We start from the raw sequence: 17682 nt of genomic DNA, 5'->3' as shown, positions 1-17682 counted from the left end.
GGGGCTGAATTGAGAGATTGTGAAAATCTGGGAATCAGCCACCAGCTCAACCTTAATAGCCAGTGAGGATTATCTTGGCATAACCTTGTTTCAATACGAGTATGATCTGATGGATGAGATAAACAGAGATGAGTGCCTGAATGGGTGGTCCTCGTCTTAGCAGAAAGCCATCAGTTAGTAAGCCTTGATTATGACCTACTCGAGAAGAAAACTCACATTTCTTGTTGTTTTATGTTGTGAATCAGTCGAATAGCAGAATACCTCAGGGCTTTGACTGTGGTTCCCTAGTACCACGTTCCTTAGCAAACATTCACAATTCCCAGAGAAACTCCTGCTGAAATTCTGCCAGCTGATCCAGAGAGCAAGCTAAATGAACAGACACAAGAGCAGCATCTTCTTTAATGCAAAAGTACCAGAGTTTCTTCATTTCCCAGTACATCTGGGGGGATCATATCCCTTCCTACCTGGTTGAACAATACACTTAAATTGTAGTATCAATGAGTATCTGGACCAAGAAGCCATTAACGTAAGGGGGAAAAGCATAGCAAGTATGAATCACTCAAAATTCAAAAACAACTGCTATGAAGAGCCATATCTTGGTCCGTCGAGAGTAGCTTCTGCCACTCTCAAGCATGAGCAATATAACCTAAATATGCTCAGACCATGAGAGTGGTGCGGCACAACTGACAAATTGCCGGAAACCCATCTTTAGGGCAAAAAGACATCAATTTTGTAGACTGAAGTAGAGCCCCAATAAACTCAAACCCCTGTACTAGAAAAAAAAAAGAGGACTTCCCTTTGTGCAGCACAATTGAAGAGGTGGATGTGATGTGGATGATGCTGATGAGATGGATGTGGCAAACAATTCAGTGTTTGAAATTTCCTAGAACTAATTAATCTCCAGGTAAAGGAAGACATGAATTCAATTTCTCCTCAAGAATGCTATGACCACTGTGATACAGTTGATGACTACACCTGAGGCCAAGGACAAGCCCAAAGGAAGCACAATATATTGATACTGTCAACTTGTTATTACAAATCTCAAACTTCCTGAGACTTTGAAACTCTATCACATGGAAATAGGCATTCTGGAGATTAAGGACAGCAAATCAGTCATTTTAGTTTAGGGAAGGAAGGACTGATGCCAGAGAAACTGTGCAAAATCTCGGATCCCATTGGACATGAGTATCAAAGTATTGAGAACTCCTTTCCTTCATACTAAAGGGGGAATTTCTTCTGGGGCATCTAGTGTGAGCACTGGCCATTCCCCTAAAAACAAGCATCTGACACATTGAGAGGAATGATGTACTGGCTACCAAGTGGTCTTCCACTAGATTGAACTGTTCCCTGACATCTTCAGGCTGCCTATCAGAAACATGGACATTGCATCCCAGTTTTCAAAAATATATTTTGTTAACAGCCCTACTGGTTACCTGTGCACATCTGGAGAGAGGAGATGAAATAATTTATCCCCAACAAGTCAAATCTCTTAGACTCTTCGGAAGCTGATTTGGATCTCCATGTCACAACATCTCCTTAGCAGGTGTGACCACAAGGAAATACGGGACAAGGTGGGAATTAAAACATCTGAAACCTTGCACTGGAGTTTGATATCATTTGCCTGTGCACTTTGCTATAAGCACCAAGAATGCTGGTATGTGTCACAAGGCCATCATCAGTTCCAAAGGAGCTTCATTAATAGCAAGGGCTACCCTCCCAGGAGCTGCTGGCTGAGTGAGGACCAAAAGCTTGCACATATTCTCTTGGACAAGTTCAGCTTCTGCACCTAACAAGTCATCCCTCTTCCCCAAGAGGTTCTGATCAGATTTAAATTCTCTGAGACAAGGGAGGAGGACTTTCAGGCCATTGAGCAATCAAACAAAGAGGATGACTATGGTTGGTGGATCCCTTTGTGGTAGAAACTGCTCCTGTTGTAGTGTTGCAAAACTAGTTGTTTACAGGGACCAGTGTCTGCATGTGCCCGTAATGTAGTTGGCTCTGGGAGACACAAAGCAAAATGGTCTTTTAATCTTCCCCTCACGCATACTGGTGACTGATGCTGGAGGGACATCTCAGGTATCCAAAAAGGGCCACTGCTGAAGTGTGTACAGTATAGACACACTGGCTGGCTGTTTCTACACAGGACACTTGCTTCAAAAGTGGCATGCTAATACATGGCCCAAAATATGCTAATGAGGTGCAGATGCAAATTCCCCACACCTCATTAGCATAAGGTCAGGTGATTTGGAGTCCAGAAGACTTTATTCCAGACTCCAAAATGCTGTTTAGAAGCGCAGCCCCTGGGGGGGTTCTGCTGGAAGAAAGTCCTTCTTCTGGAGGCCCCTTCTTCCCAAAAATTTTCAAGAAGAAGGAACTCCAGAAGAAGGACTTCCTACCGGAAGACCCCCAGAGGCCGCACTTCTAAACGGTGTTTTAGAGTCCTGAAGAATGTCTTCCACAATCCGAATCATGTGACCTTTTGCTAATGAGGCACTGGGAATTTGCATCCACACCTCATTAGCATATTTCGGGCCGTGTATTAGCATGCCACTTTCGAAGAAATTGGCCTGTGTAGAAACGGCCGCTATGTCTACACTAGCATTCCTCTTTCAAAACAGGCATGCAAATGAAGGAAATTGAAAATGCAAATGAGGCACAAATTTACATATCTGGCACCTTATTTGCTTATTCTTCTTTTGAAAGAGAGTTTCTTTCAAAAGAAGACAAGCAGCATAGATGCAGCTCTTTCGAAATTAATCATCATCTTCAAAAGAATCCTTCCCTTTTTTTTTTTTTTTAAGGAAGAAGGGTTTTTTCAAAGATGGGGATTACTTTCAAAAGAGACAGGTCTACATGGCTTTTCTTCTTTTGAAAGAATAATATGCAAATGAGGTGCCAGATAGGTAAATCTGTACCTCATTTGCATTTTCAGTGTCCTTCATTTGCGTGCCTCTTTCAAAAGAGGAATACTAGTGTAGACACAGCCACCAAACCTAGGCTCCATCTCACAGTACTCCATTTTGCCAGGCACAGACAGGCTCCTACAGCTGGACATTGTCATCACCAGTGAGGAAGCAAAGAAGGTCATCATGGTGGACATGTCCATCCCATTGAGAACTGATCAGTGGCATTTTGCGTGGCCGGCCTCAGGAAAATTGTCAAATACACCCTCTGGCAGACTCCCTGAGAGCCCAGGGCTACTTCATCAACATCTATGCTTTGTGAGTGGGGTGCTGGGGTCATGGGACCCCCGGAATGAACCAGTACTGAAGGTCTGTGGCATTAACAAAAAGTACGCCCACCTCATGAGACAACTGATGGTCTCAGACACCATTTGGTGGTCCCATGATCTCTACATAGAACACATCACGGGCCACCAACAATACCAGGAGGAATAGCGTAAGACAATGAATACCTCACAAGACTATGGGTGAGACTCTGTGTTCCCTTTTTTTTTAACTTCTCCCCCATAGGCTGAGTCATGAATGCTCACTGATGGAACATAACCTGGGCACTCTGAGGACTCACTGCCTATTATCTCCCATGGAGGGCAGGGCTCCTGTCCCCTCCAGCCTCTGAGGTCACTCCACACCCACCACTCCTGTGGGTTCTGGCCAGGGGCATCACTACCCTTGCTCCCTGGGTGGCCCAGGCCTCCGTGGCAACACTGAGAAGGGCCAGACCTGGTAGAAGTCTGGGTCTCTTCCCCAGCACAATCCTATTCACTTCCCCCAAATCCAGTGGGGTCACAAGAATAGAGCACATTGTGGGGTGCATAGCTGCCCTAATTGTATGGTTGGAAATAACCAAAATCAGTACTCCTACTTTTTAGGGGAGCATCCCCTCTAACATATATTCACTAAACTACTGCAACCTCTTGCTCATCCAGATCTGGAGTACTACATACTTTCCCCCTTATTCACTACGAGTTGCTCAATAAACCACCTATGTTATCTCCCTCCCCCTCATGTTCCACCAGAATCTAGGTATATTACTCACCAGCCACCTCAGAGGCACTATGTATATTCTGGGCAACATGGGCTCTCAGTATGTGTGGGTCTCCAACACCCCATTAACCAATGCAGTGGGTATACCTATGCTCTCCTCATCCCAAACACTCACCCCCAGATGTGTTATTAGCTTGACTGCTGTTTTAACCTGTATGTGACAACTTGAATGTAAACATTTTCTCAGTAAAGTGTCAATCTGTTCTTTCAAGAAAAGGATGATGACTTCCAGAGATCTTCATCTCAAGCAGCACCTTACAGAGCAGACCCAGGGCCTTCAGGTGACACAGACTCTCACAGTGCTACAGCAGCTGACGAAGTTTCTGACAGACCCCTGGACACACACCATTCTCCAAGAAAAAAGGGTTGATCTTCCTCTCTTGAGCTTGCCCAAAAGAGGATCCATAACATGACTGAAGTCATGCTAGATCAAGGAAGGAGTCCTTTTCTGTATTTTGTCACTTGCTGAGACACAAAAGACAATGCATGGGAGCAGGTAAGACTCCACATGATGGGCTTTGCTTAATGACTGCCTCTTGTGAACAAGACACGAGAAGTCATTCTTCCACTCTACTCTGCACTGGTTAGGCCTCAGTTGGAGTATTGTGTGCAGTTCTGGGCACCACATTTCAAGAAAGATATGGAGAAATCGGAAAGGGTCCAAAAAAGAGCAACAAGAATGATCAAAGGTCTAGATAACATGATCTATGAAGAAAGGGTGAAAGAATTGGGCTGGCTTAGTTTGGAAAAAAGAAGATTGAGGAGGAACATGATAGCGCTTTTCAGGTATCTAAAAGGGTGTCATAAGGAGGAGAGGGAGAACTTGTTCTTTCTGGCCTCTGAGGACAGAACAAGAAGCAATGGGCTTAAACTGCAGCAAGAGAGGTTTAGGTTGGACATTAGGAAAAAGTTCCTAACTGTCAGCATGGTCAAACACTGGAATAAATTGCTTAGGGAGGTTGTTGAATCTCCCTCTCTGGAGATATTTAAGAATAGCTTAGATAAATGTCTATCAGGGATGGTCTAGACAGTACTTGGTCCTGCCGTGAGGGCAGGGGGTTGAACTCGATGACCTCTCAAGGTCCCTTCCAGTCCTAGTAGTCTATGATTCCATGACACGTCAGTGTGTGCCACTGAAGCCTCACACCAAAACTAACTGAAATAAATAAAACAGGGAGGAAATTGGATACTGAGTACTCACTAACCAACTATTAACTAACAAAAAAAAAACCTTGCTGGCCACGTAGATAAAAACCTCTGATGAAAACTACATTGGGAGCTCAGATTCAGGAGACCGTATACGAGAAGGCTCTGAGAGTGTAGCATGTATATAGCCTCTGAAGGGGCCACCAGAATGCACCGAGCATGTGAACTGCCCCAATAGCTACTGCTGCAGAAAGCTCTCCAGTTCACACACACTTTTGAGCTAGACACACACGCAGCCATTCAGAGAAGAATGAGAAATGTTTTACCTCCTCATGCATTATAGAAAGACCAGGAGCTCAAGCTGTTTATTGTAACATGAATTTCAGCAATCATCAAAAGGGCTTTATCCCCCATCCACACCAAAGTTCATAAACTTCTCCCAAAAGTTCCAGTGCCAGAGTCTTGATAGGGACAGTATGAGTAAAAATGCAACATGGGATTGCAGTACTGTGAGAAAACAAAACTTCACAGCAAGCCTCTGGCAGTTGACATAGACAGAAATACTCTCAGTGGGTAAAAAAGCCATGAAAATTGCAGTCTAGTGAAAATTTTATTCAGCATAAAGTCTGGATCCTTTATTAAGGAGATTAACATCAACAGTATGACTCATCCAACTTTCTTTTGTATGCTTGGCTAGTTTTCTGTATGTAAATAAGGATGACAGAATAAACTGTGATTCGTTATTAGTTTTATTGTATCTGAACATACCACCTTTCCTTTACTCCTTGGCTTTAATCACAAACATCATTTGAAAGTAATCAACAACACCAAAATGAGGACGGCTAGCCTAATAAGCTATAAGGAAACAGAAGTGAGCTTCCTTCTAGAACAGGAAAATGAGGAAGTTAGTACTACCCGACAGAATGTAAAAAATAGAAAGAACAAAACTACAATCCATTGTAAAAATTAAGACCTAAGCTAATAGAAAACCATTCGAGATAATGAGCAACACAATATGCCTTTAATTGGCAATGAGGCTGATGCAGTGTTAAGAGGAAATTTACTCATCCTGAAATGAATTATAATTAAAGTACAATCTTTCAGGTGAAATCTGGGTGGCATGGTCCTATGCCAATGACAAAGGAAGCAGTTTGATCCTGTTCTTTTCACGGTAAAGGTAGCAGCAGCTAAAGCAGAGATAGCTAGCAATGCTACTGAAGGACAAGGCAAAACAGGAAATTAGAACTGCTTGTGGAACATCCTTAAGACCTTCTCTGAGTATTTATGGACCATCTCCGTGGCCTTGAATAAGCAAGTTTCCTTTAGGTCTGTTGGGATGAAAGAGCTACAGTATTTTGCAGTGTGCACAGAAATGCAATGTTAACCATGAAAAATGATCATGATTACAGCTGACATAAATGGGTTGGAAGTATGGACCTCCATAGCTAAGCATCAGAAAACAAATACTTCCTTCTAAGACTCAGTACAAGAATGATGGATTGGGTAAACATTAATAAAATTTGCCTGGAAGAACTGTCATAACCAGGGACACATTTTAAACTCTTCTATCAATGGAAGCATTTTAAGTGGTTCTGTTGGCCCAGTTCTTTGTATTTGCCAAGAAGAGTAGGAAAGAAATGTGACAAGCATTATATGTGTGTGTTCTATGCATCTGTTGTATATGTTTTAAGGTGCCATGGTACCTAAGTGCCACAAATATTAGACAAGAGAATTTAAACTGATGTGAGAACAAGTGGGCAGATGACCATCTGTATGTGTTTGTGTAAGGTTCCTGAGCCAGTTTTAACAGTAAAACTCCCAGGGAGCTACCCCTTCCTTCCCTACCTCACATTTCATGAGTATTCTATGCCAGTCTCTTTCAGTGCACTAAACAAGAGACTGAACACATTTTATTCATTGGAATTCTTAGAGGAAAATACTGCATGGCCCTTTACAAGGATAAAGTGTATACTGGGGAGATGGTGGCTCTCTGCAGAAGAGCATAGGGACAGCAGTTAGCTCACAGATCAAATTCGAATGAGACAGAGTCTGGTAAGGAGTCCACAGATGACGGATATCCACCAGGCACCTAGCTGAACTGATGATCCACACAATACTCATAGATGAGGAAAGATTTTCTCTCCCCAGCTCTTAAAATGTTGTATGGAACAAAAAACATTGCCTTGGGTTTTGCTTGCAAGACCAGGATTTAGCCCTTAATGAACAGCAAGCAAGGATGCCGCAAACGGTGTTTGCATATTCCTATCCTCCCACTAAATGCTACCTGTCATTGACTGAAGTTCACATCAGTAGGAAGCAATTGGACAAGAAATAAATCCATACACTATTTTGAGGTCCTGCGAGGGTGTATAACAAATAATTCCAACATACATTTTGGAATCCTGCTTTTATCTCTGCCTACAAAACAGGTGTTTTTATTCTTTTATAACACAGTAAGAAGTTTGTTCAAGTTACTGTCCTTAATTTTGTTCAAAGTCTTGTTTTGTTAGTTCTAGTTAAGTCATTCCAAAGAGATCAGATCCTCCCTTTTCAGCCTTTTCCAGCAGCCCAGAGAGCGCGTAGGGATTATATCAAGAAAGATTTACTAATCATTACAGTTGCCATACCAGATTTAATAGTTAACCAAATCCAGAACAGCTCAAATAAAAAAATACAGAACTTAATTAGGTAACTGGGAATTTCATTTGGCTAATAGAAAGTTAACTCCTAGCAACTTGGGTACCTCACATCCTTTTATCCTGCAATGCATTGTGATGCATTCAAATGCATGGCAAATTGCTGCTTAACCATTAATGATTTACACTAGCATGAACCCTACCTATACTTGCGGACATACACCAATGGCTAAAATTTCAACATAAACAAGCCCAAAAGCCCAGAATCACATGGTTCAAAAAGGAGACATAACCTTCGTTTAGAAGTTTCACCAAAACACTGCTACATATTCATTGGCGCAAGGGGTGTTCTAACTGAATGAGAACCCAGTCAGGTCTGAAACATACTGACTTGAATTGTCTGTACTACACAGTACAAAAGCTCACAGGAAATGACAGTACTCTGTACCACTGACTGTTGCTCTTGTGTCCCTCAGGCCCAGCAATGAGGCAGCAACGGCCCCTGAGCCCTGCGATTCAAAAGGGCCCAGGACTCCTTGCTGCTGCTACAATGCAACCCCAGGCCTTTTAACTCACCACTGGAGGCTTGGATGGCACAATCCAAATAGTAGTAAGCACTGATGGGGGGTGGGGAGGCAGCACAGTCTGGGTAGCACTGAGGACTGGCTGTCCCTACCCAACCCCTTCTATTTGAGCCCCTGCCCCTTCTGGGAGCATGGAGCCAGGCCCCTCCCCACCTTGCCCAGTGGCTTGGCAATTCTGTCAGCCCTGCTGTCATTCCCTACACATTTCTTAGTCTGCTCTCATTCCATTTTACAGTACCTCTGTGTAAAAGCTTCTCTAAGATGATCCTTAGGTGCTGAAGAATGGGGGATGAAATTTCATATTTATATACATCTACCACCGGCACCCTCTGACATCTTCCAAACACTCCATCTGCAGGAAAAGAAGACAAAAGGATAAAGAAAAAACAGTTCTCTTTCTCTGCAAAGAAAAAGCACATGAAGAGATGTGCACTTGCAATACGTCCTAATTATATACCGCAGGAACCCTTAGAAGATAGTTTTAAAAAGTCATCAAAGGACTACTGGAATTTTGAAGTTGTCACGAAGCACTGCTTTTTCTATCAGAATAAATAATCCTGATAAAGTGGGGAGAGAGCATCTATTGTATATTATAAAATTATAAGATTACACTTTAAAAAGATAAAGTAATTTTAGACTTCTTGCTTCCGACTTTTTTGATGTGTGGCCTCTTTTTGACCACTGTGTATGTGCAGGAAAATTAATGTTCAGTGTCTCAGATTTTCCATATGAAATTAAAAGCACCCAGAAAATATAAATATTAATTTTCAGGAATGATGAGAATATGTTGAAATACTTTTAATGTAGGAAGTCTTTGTTAGGCATTGGTAAATGCATGCTGAATGCATAGAGGCCAGCAAAGGCTCATTTCAAGTAGTATCCTCTAATGAATGCAGAAGAAGAAAACTGCTCATAGAACAATGATATATTAATGGAGCCTAATTTATTTAGCTCTATTCCATTTGTCTAAAATGATAGACTCTTCTCATCAATGTCTTTTCAAATCACATCTTCTAATTAATTTAGGTCCTAATTAGTCTTTATTTAGAGAATTGTTCATTTTGAGACAAGCTTTCTGTGTATGTGTGGGAGGGAGGGGGGAGTTCAAACCTTCAAATTACCTTTCTCTCTTTCATATAAAAAACTAATTCAGATTGTAGGTGCTTCACATACACTCTGACCATCTGCAGTTTTAGGTTTCTGAGAAAAAAACCCTGGTTTCATTTATTGTTCACTACAGTTTTGCTTTATAATGTGATCCAAAGGAAGCCATTCAGACACAACACATTTAATTAGCAGAATATTGTGCATAGTGCTGGTTTTAACTCAGTAATTACTTCATGTCTGATATCACATTTATGTTTTAAAAGAACAGCTTCATCTGATTAGCAGAAAACAACATCAAGTATTACTTTACAAGCATCCATTCATTTCTTTGGAACGTTGTAGAGCCAAAAGAATGGCGAGAGAAACAACTGTCCCACTTACTAACAAAAGATGAATAGTGGTCATATGATGTACTAGAAAACAAGAAAATATGTGGTGTAGAATAAATAATATAGTATTTGCTTTCATTATTCCATGTAAATAACTAATTAAAATGAACTAAATTGTATTTTCCAATGTCCTTTTCTGTCCAATCAACCAAAAATGCCAAATAGAATTAACCCACATTAAAAATTTACCTCCTCCTCCAACTTTTACTTCAGAAAATTATTTTTAAACTACAGTTTCAATAGAAAGGCACGTAAACAGGTGTGAAGTCTGGATCCCACTTTGAAATCAGAATGCAGTTTTAAATAGCCACAGTGTCAATCTTTCTTTAAAAAAAATCAAGAATTGTCAATTTATAGTGAATACATTATGAGCAAATAATGCTCTGATTCATCTAGGTACTTAAGCATGTGCCCAACATCAGGAATATGGATAGTCTCATCGAACTCAACAGAATTATTCACATAGTAAAGGTTAGTATGGCTGTGTCTACACTTGCATTCCTCTTTTGAAACAGGTATGCAAATGAAGTAAATCAAAAAATGCAAATGTGTGCACATTTGCATATCAGGCACCTCATTTGCATATTCTTACTTCAAAATAGCTTCTTTCAAAAGACAAAAACCAGTGTAGACACTGCTCTTTCGAAAGTAAACCCCATTTTTGAAAAAATCCTTCCTCCCATTAAATAAAGGGAAGAAGGTTTATTTCGAAGATGGGGCTTTCTTTCAAAAGAGCAGCATCTACACTGGCTTTCTTCTTGGCTGTGTCTACCTGGGCACATATCTTCGAAATAGCCATATTTTGAAGATTACTAATGAGGCTCTGAATTGAATATTCAGCACCTCATTAGCATTAGGACGCTTCCGGCCACGGCACTTCAAAAACGCGTGGCTTGGCGCAGCTACACGGGGGTCCTTTTCAAAAGGACCCCAAACCTTTCAAAATCCCCTTATTCCAATCAGTGAGCAGGATAAGGGGATTTTGAAAGGTGCGCCCCGTGTAGCCGCGCCAAGCCACACGCTTTCGAAGCACCGTGGCCGGAAGCTTCCTAATGCTAATGAGGTGCTGAATATTCAATTCAGCACCTCATTAATAATCTTCAAAATGGCCATTAGCATGGCTATTTCAAAGATGTGTGCCCATGTAGACACAGCCCTTTTGAAAGAAGCTCTTTTGAAATTAGAACATGCAAATGAGGTGTTAAATATGCAAATTTATACCTCATTTGCATTTTCTGTTTATCTCATTTGCATGCCTCTTTTGCAAGAGGAATGCAAGTGTAGACGCACCCAGTGTGCTCAAATAACTTGCTGACTTGAGGCATAAAACCTTACAGCTAGGGCTACACTGTAGCCCCAGCTTGAAATCAGTTGCACAGGTTGTGCTGAGCAAAGCATGTAACTTATTCCAAGGTACCTTATTTCAAACCCAGTGCAGGCTACACTGCACTGGAGCTCAAAATAAGTGCTTAATTCGGACTCCCAGGTAACCCTTATACAAAGAGGGTTACCGGGAATGAAACACCATGCTCAAAATAGTACTATTATTTTGAGTGTGGTGTTTGGCCAGATGGTTTCTATTACAAAACACAAATGTATCCTGAAAGAGAAACAGTAGTGCAGCCTTATCTTAAATGTATGTCTACACAGCAGCCTTATTCTGGAACAAGATTTTCCAGAATAGCTAATTCAAAATAACACTGCTACACACAAAAATGCATTCCAAAATAGCACTTGGGAAAAATTGGGAAGAAGGGTTCTTTCAAAATGGGGTTTTCTTTTTGAGGGAACCCCGGCTACACAGCTATTTGCATTTTGAAAGCAGCCCCTTTCGAAAGCGAGATCCCACAGGAATATGCTAATGAAGTACAGGATATTTAAATCTGTGCCTCATTAACATTTTTGAATGGCTGCATTTGCATGCCGCTTCTGAAAGGGAGAAGCAGTGTAGCCACAGCCTAAGTGATTACAAATAACTAGCCTACAAATCACAATGCTTTAGAATTTAAAAACCCACATTAAATAATATCAAACAATTAAGGATTAAGACTACTAAGACTTTCACTGCTTACTGGGATATTAGAATTCTTTGGCTGTGTCTACACTACAGAGTTCTGTCAACACAAGGAACTTTCTGTCGACATAACTCAGGGAACATCTGTTCTGTTGGCAGATTCTTGACAGAACTCTGCATTTGTCTCAACAGTGTTATACCTCAAAAATTTGAGGAAAAACACTTCTAGCAATAGAGCAGATTGCTGTCGACAGATGCTTCTGGTGTAGACATAGCCTTTTAGAGGTAAATTAGAGCTAAATAGCAGCACAGAACACTAAGAGCCAGGACTGGTGGTGATAAATAAACTTAATGGGACCACAGAAAACTTTGCCACAGCTATGATAAGTGGATATCCAGCTAACTAAAATCATGATGGACCATGGATGTTGCTGGATCAGGGAGGTTCAGTCTGTACTGCCAGTTACATTGGTCTGTCATCACCTTTTCAGTTCAATTGTACCTACCTACTCCCAGAGGTTGTAATAAGTTGTTCTATCGTATTAGTGTAAGAGCACCCTCTAGTGTATCACTGTTACTCCAGTAGCATAGTAAATGTTAAATTGTGATGAAAAATGAGGAACTGTTTGAAGATGTGGTTAAATGCAAACAAAACGGGAAAGACTTTTGGAGTTAAATTTTAAGGGAAATTTGTATGTTTGATGGATATAGCTGAAAGCATGAATTGTGATTTAATAAATGTGGGCTATGTCTACACTAGACCCAAAACTTCAAAAGAGGCATGATAATGAACCTACTTGAAAGATGCTAATGAGGCACTGGCATGCATATGCAGAGCCTGATTAGCATAATGGCAGCCATGGCACTTCGAAAGTGCCACTTTCGAACACGCACAGCTCGTCTATACAGGTTCCTTTTTGAAAGGACCCTGCACACTTCAAAATCCCCTTATTCCTAAGGGAAGCTAGACAGGGTTGAGCCAGCAGGGGGATTTAATGGGGATTTCAAAGTGTGTGGGGTCCTTTTTGAAAGGACCCCACATAGATGAGCCACGAGCTATCGAAAGCGGCACTTTCAAAGTGCTGCAGCTGCCATTGTGTTAATGACGCACTGCACATTCATAGCAGCGCCTCATTTGCATCTTTAGATTAGGTTCATTATCATGCCCCTTTTGAAGTTCTGGGTCTAGTAGAGACATAGCCATAGAGTCAAAGGAAAAACACTGGAGGATTTATAATTTCTTTGAGTATGTGCTTATACAAAATTTTGCTACAGTTTGTACCCCCAAGAAATAACATAACTCAGGAAAGACATCCAGTCCACACACTTGCCAGAATGAGGAAACACTGAGACAGATCAATATCATAGAATCATGCAACACTAAAACAGGAAGAAACCTCAAGTGGTCATCAAGTCCAGACCCCACAACCAAGCACTATCTAGGACATCCCTGATAGGTGTTTTCTAACGTGCGCCTAAAAATCTCCACTGACCAAGATTCCATAACAGCCCTAGGCAATTCACTCCAGTGCTTACCCACACTGCCAGTTAGAAAGTTTTTTCATAATGTCCAACCTAAAACCACCTTACTGCAATTTAAGGCCATTGCTTCTTGCCCTGTCACCAGAGGTTAAAGAGAATAATTTTTCCCTCCTGCTTTCAGGTACGTTTTAGGTACAGTAAAGTCTCAGAGTACATGACCCTATTCTTACGTGGCTGTCCCAATTTTTGTACAGTAAGCCCTCACTTTACTCAACTTCAGGTTCACACAATGTGAAGCTGCTGGGCTCTCAGCCTGCCTAACTTTCCGCAGCTGCAGGCAGCTAGGGAGGCTAAGACCCCTTTGCCCTCCTGTCCCAGAGGGGCACTAGGCACTGCTCTCAGAAGGTAGAGGGAAGATTTTAGCTCACCTAGCTTCCTGCCACTGCAGGCAGCCAGGAGAGCTAAAACCCCCTTCCCCCTGCTTCCCAGAGCAGCTCCGCTCGACAGCTGTGCCAATTCACCCCCATTAAACCTCCTGCCTGGCCCCCAACTTCCCCCACCCCCATGGCCCCAGCTCACTGCCCCAATTCACCTCTCCCAGCAGAGGCTCCAGATACGTGCCTAAGGCTCTGCTCCAACCCCTGTGCCTCAACCCACCCCCCCCGCAAGCTCATGCCCCAACTCCCACATGTCCTGTCCCAACCCTCACGTGGCTGGCTCAGTGCAGGTGGGCTCCAAAATGCCCTCGTGCTTAAGCACACTGCCCCTGTGCACCCCTGTTCAACCCTCCCCCACCTGCCTCAACCCCTCCTCCCCACAGCCTCAACTCACCTACCCACACGTGGGGCTCTGGCTGTCAGCCGCTGCTGGCATGCGCAGAAGCTCTAACCTCACTGATAGCTCAACCCACCCCTGCCCCAGTTCACCCCAATTTAATCCACCCTACACCCAGCTCAACCCTGCCCACCTGGCACATGGTGGCTCCCAGCCACCAGCACGTGTGAGGCCACCAGCGTGTGCAGGGCCACCAGCTGTCAGTCACTGCAGGCACATGAGGCTCTACCACCCCCAGCTAATCCCCCTGCCCCGGTTCACCCGGTTCAACCTCCCCAAGCTCCTGTGGTCCCAGCTCACACCCCCCAGCACGCAGGGCCCAGGCTTCACCCTGTGCCTAGGGCTCCCAATCCTTGGTACGCGCACATGCGGGGCCCCAGCTCCAACCCCCATACCCACCGCCCCGTGACCCTGGCTGGGCCCAATCCCCACCCCAACCCCCTGCTGCCCAGATCCAACCCCCTGCACACTCTGGCTTCACTGCACCCTCCCACCACCCCAGAAGCCCTAACCAACCTCAGGTTTTACCTCTCTGCCCCCTCCCAGAGCCCCAACCCATCCCCCACAAGCCCTCCCCAACTTACACAAAATTCAAGATACACAAGGGTTGCATTGAAAGCAACCCTTGCATACCTCAAGGGATTTCTGTACTTGAAATCTGTAATCGCTCCCCCACCCCAAGTCTTCCCTCTTCCAAACTAAATAAACTCTATTCTTATAATCTTCCAGACCTTTAAGTATTTTTGTTTCTCTTCCTTAGACCTTCTCCAACATATTCACATCTTTCCTGAAACATGGCACCAAAACTGAAGACAGTAATTCAGTTGAGGCCTAGTCAGCACAGAATAGAGCAGGAATTACTTCCCAGGTATGCTCATAACATTCCTGTTAATACATGTCAGAATGATGTCTGCTTTTGTTGCAGCAATGTCACACTCTTGACTTATATTTAGCTTGTGGTCCACTATGACCCCTAGATCCCTTTCTTCAGTACTCCTTCCTAGATAATCATTTCTCACTTTGTATAAGTGAAAGTGATTGTTCCTCATAAGTGGAGTACTTTGCATTTGTCCTTCCTGAATTTTATTTATCTATCTCAAACCACTTCTCCAATTTGTCCAGATCATTTTGAATTATAACCCTATCCTCCAAAGCACCTGCAACCCCTCCCAGCTTTGTGCCATCCACAAATTTTATATGTATATTCTCTATGCTATTATCTAAATCATTCATGAAGATATTGAACAGAACCTAATTAACCTAAGCCAAGTGTGGAAAACCAACAGGCAGAACTGAACATGGGACCTCTGGAGCTTAGTGCATGAGCCTCTACCACTTGAGTTAAGGGGTTAGCTAAGGCTTTAGAGCAGACTCATTATTCGCTTTGTAAGTGTTCTTTGTGCCTCTATATGGGACAGTACTCCACAACCAGAAGGTGTGTGACTTACACATGCACCAGATAAGATCTTTGTTATGACAGATGCACTATCTAGGATACTTTTGGACATAGAATAGAGTGGAATATGATATAGTAACACAAGTACCTATGCTTATTGAACACCTACCAATCTCTACTGATAAAGTACGGAAGGTGACACATGACACTGTGAGCATGACAAACTACAAGTCCTAGAGGGATGACTTTTACGGGAAGGCAGGAGGCAAAGGGAGAAATCTCATCTTTACCTCATTATTACTGGTCTGCATATAATGAATTAGTGTACACTGATGATGCAATTCTTACAGGTATATGGAGATTCCATTCCCCAGTGAGGAAAGAAATGCTATGCTGCATTCATGAGGAGTGTCTAGGTATTGAAATATATGAAAGGGACAAAAAAAAAAAAGAAGAACTTGTTACAAGTTGCACCTCCAAAAACGAGCACACTCTGGTCTGGAAACATCCCTGGTCCAGCAGGATCAGAAATGCTTCTGGACTAGAGAGCCAAGAGCCAAGGCAGGATAGCAAGCTGAACAAGCCTCTTGGCAGCCCTGTGGGAGGAAGCAGAGGGCTGGAGGTCTGCTGTCCCCCAGGCAGCCCTACAGGGGGTAACAGGGCCAGAGCACTGGTGTCCCTCATACAACTGCACAGGCTGGGGCTGGAGTGCCGGTTCCAGAGAGTCAGAGCCAGGGACAGAGGGCCATGGCTGTGGGGTTGGGCTGGGCAGCTGGAGGTGCATTGGCTCCAGCCAGGGAACAGGGACTGTGGGTATTAACCTCTTGTGGTCCAGCAATATCCTTGTTTGGGAGCACTCAGGTCCTGAGGGTGCCAGTCGTGAGGGTCAAACCTATATACAGTTTTACAGTGTTAGTTGTGTAAAAATGTTTCAATCACAATAAGCTAAACAATTTTCATCACATTCTCACCAGGTACCAGAAAGCTTTTGGCAAATCTACGGAGTGACCTTTTTCACCTGAAAGGCAAATCTGTTTAGGGGCAACTGACTCATTCAGTTTATTTTAAGCAGTCTCCTAAAATATATCCTGAGTGAAACAGTGATTCACCATATAAATTTTTCTTCAGAAAAGTAATTCTTGATTAAATGTTTTCAGATGATTATCTGCTATGTACCCATGTGAAGTTCAAAGCTTTTGTAGAGCATTTGAGTTTGAACTTGTTACACTAGTAAAATAAGCTAGCAGACAAAAAAAAATTCAAGCCATCTAAAATACACGCAAAAACATAAGAGATGGATTAATCAGGTTCCTTCTTTGGCTACACTTGTGTACAGAAAGTCCCAAGAAGCCAGCCTGAAATCATTATTCACTTACTAATGGTTAGCCAAGTAAAAATTATAATTCATTAAATATAACACTGAGTTTCTTAAAATGAAGAGAGTTTATAAATAGATGCAATAAACCAATTATGACAAGATTTTGCCCACACCATTATGTATAGTACCAGTAAACTGATGAAAGTATTGTTAACATCCACTTCACTGCTTCTGAGTAAATCTATGAGCATGAGCATATGTTCTGGAGTTGTCGGTCTCTGTCTATCTATCTCTTATGCCTTCATTTGACTGCAATGCTTACATTACTCAGTAATGATTGCATAGGATCCTATGCCCAGCAAGCAAATTCCAATTTTGTCCCTAGGAATGAATTTTGCAAGCTGTTAAATCAGATATTTTGTTGTATACCTGAAGCAATTCCTTCAGCTTCTAATAACTGCTTCTATGAGTGAGACAATTAGAAGGCATTCCATGTAGAGCAGTTAATTTAGTTAGAGTGTATAGATTGGCCAAGCCCCCTAGCTTCCTTACTATAATTATCTGATATAATAAAGTTACAATATAAAACTGAAACTGGTACCCGTGTACAGTAGATGCATTTAAGTACACACTACCACTTGCAATGCTGTTATGTGCTTGGCAAGGTGTATTTAATCAACTGACTGTCCCACCTGCACTCTGTCCATTAATCAAAGGATTTTATCACAACAAACCTTCATGCAGTTTCAAACAACTGCCATTTTTAGTA

General features: G+C 42.5%; 1 protein-coding gene across 2 annotated transcripts in view; it reads right to left on the bottom strand.

Annotated features, from left to right (window-relative positions):
- The window catches only part of PTPRN2 (protein tyrosine phosphatase receptor type N2), a 1102513-nt gene that overhangs the window by 789738 nt on the left and 295093 nt on the right, over positions 1–17682 (bottom strand). For both annotated transcript variants that reach the window (XM_074985055.1, XM_074985056.1), the window contains one exon: positions 8612–8725. In XM_074985055.1, the coding sequence (XP_074841156.1) occupies positions 8612–8725 (114 nt within the window). The remainder of the gene's footprint in view (positions 1–8611; positions 8726–17682) is intronic.

The sequence above is a fragment of the Carettochelys insculpta genome, chromosome 2 (assembly GCF_033958435.1).
Source record: "Carettochelys insculpta isolate YL-2023 chromosome 2, ASM3395843v1, whole genome shotgun sequence".
NCBI lineage: Eukaryota > Metazoa > Chordata > Testudines > Carettochelyidae > Carettochelys > Carettochelys insculpta.
The sequence above is the reverse complement of the archived record's forward strand: the minus strand, read 5'-3'. Positions and strand labels throughout refer to the sequence as shown.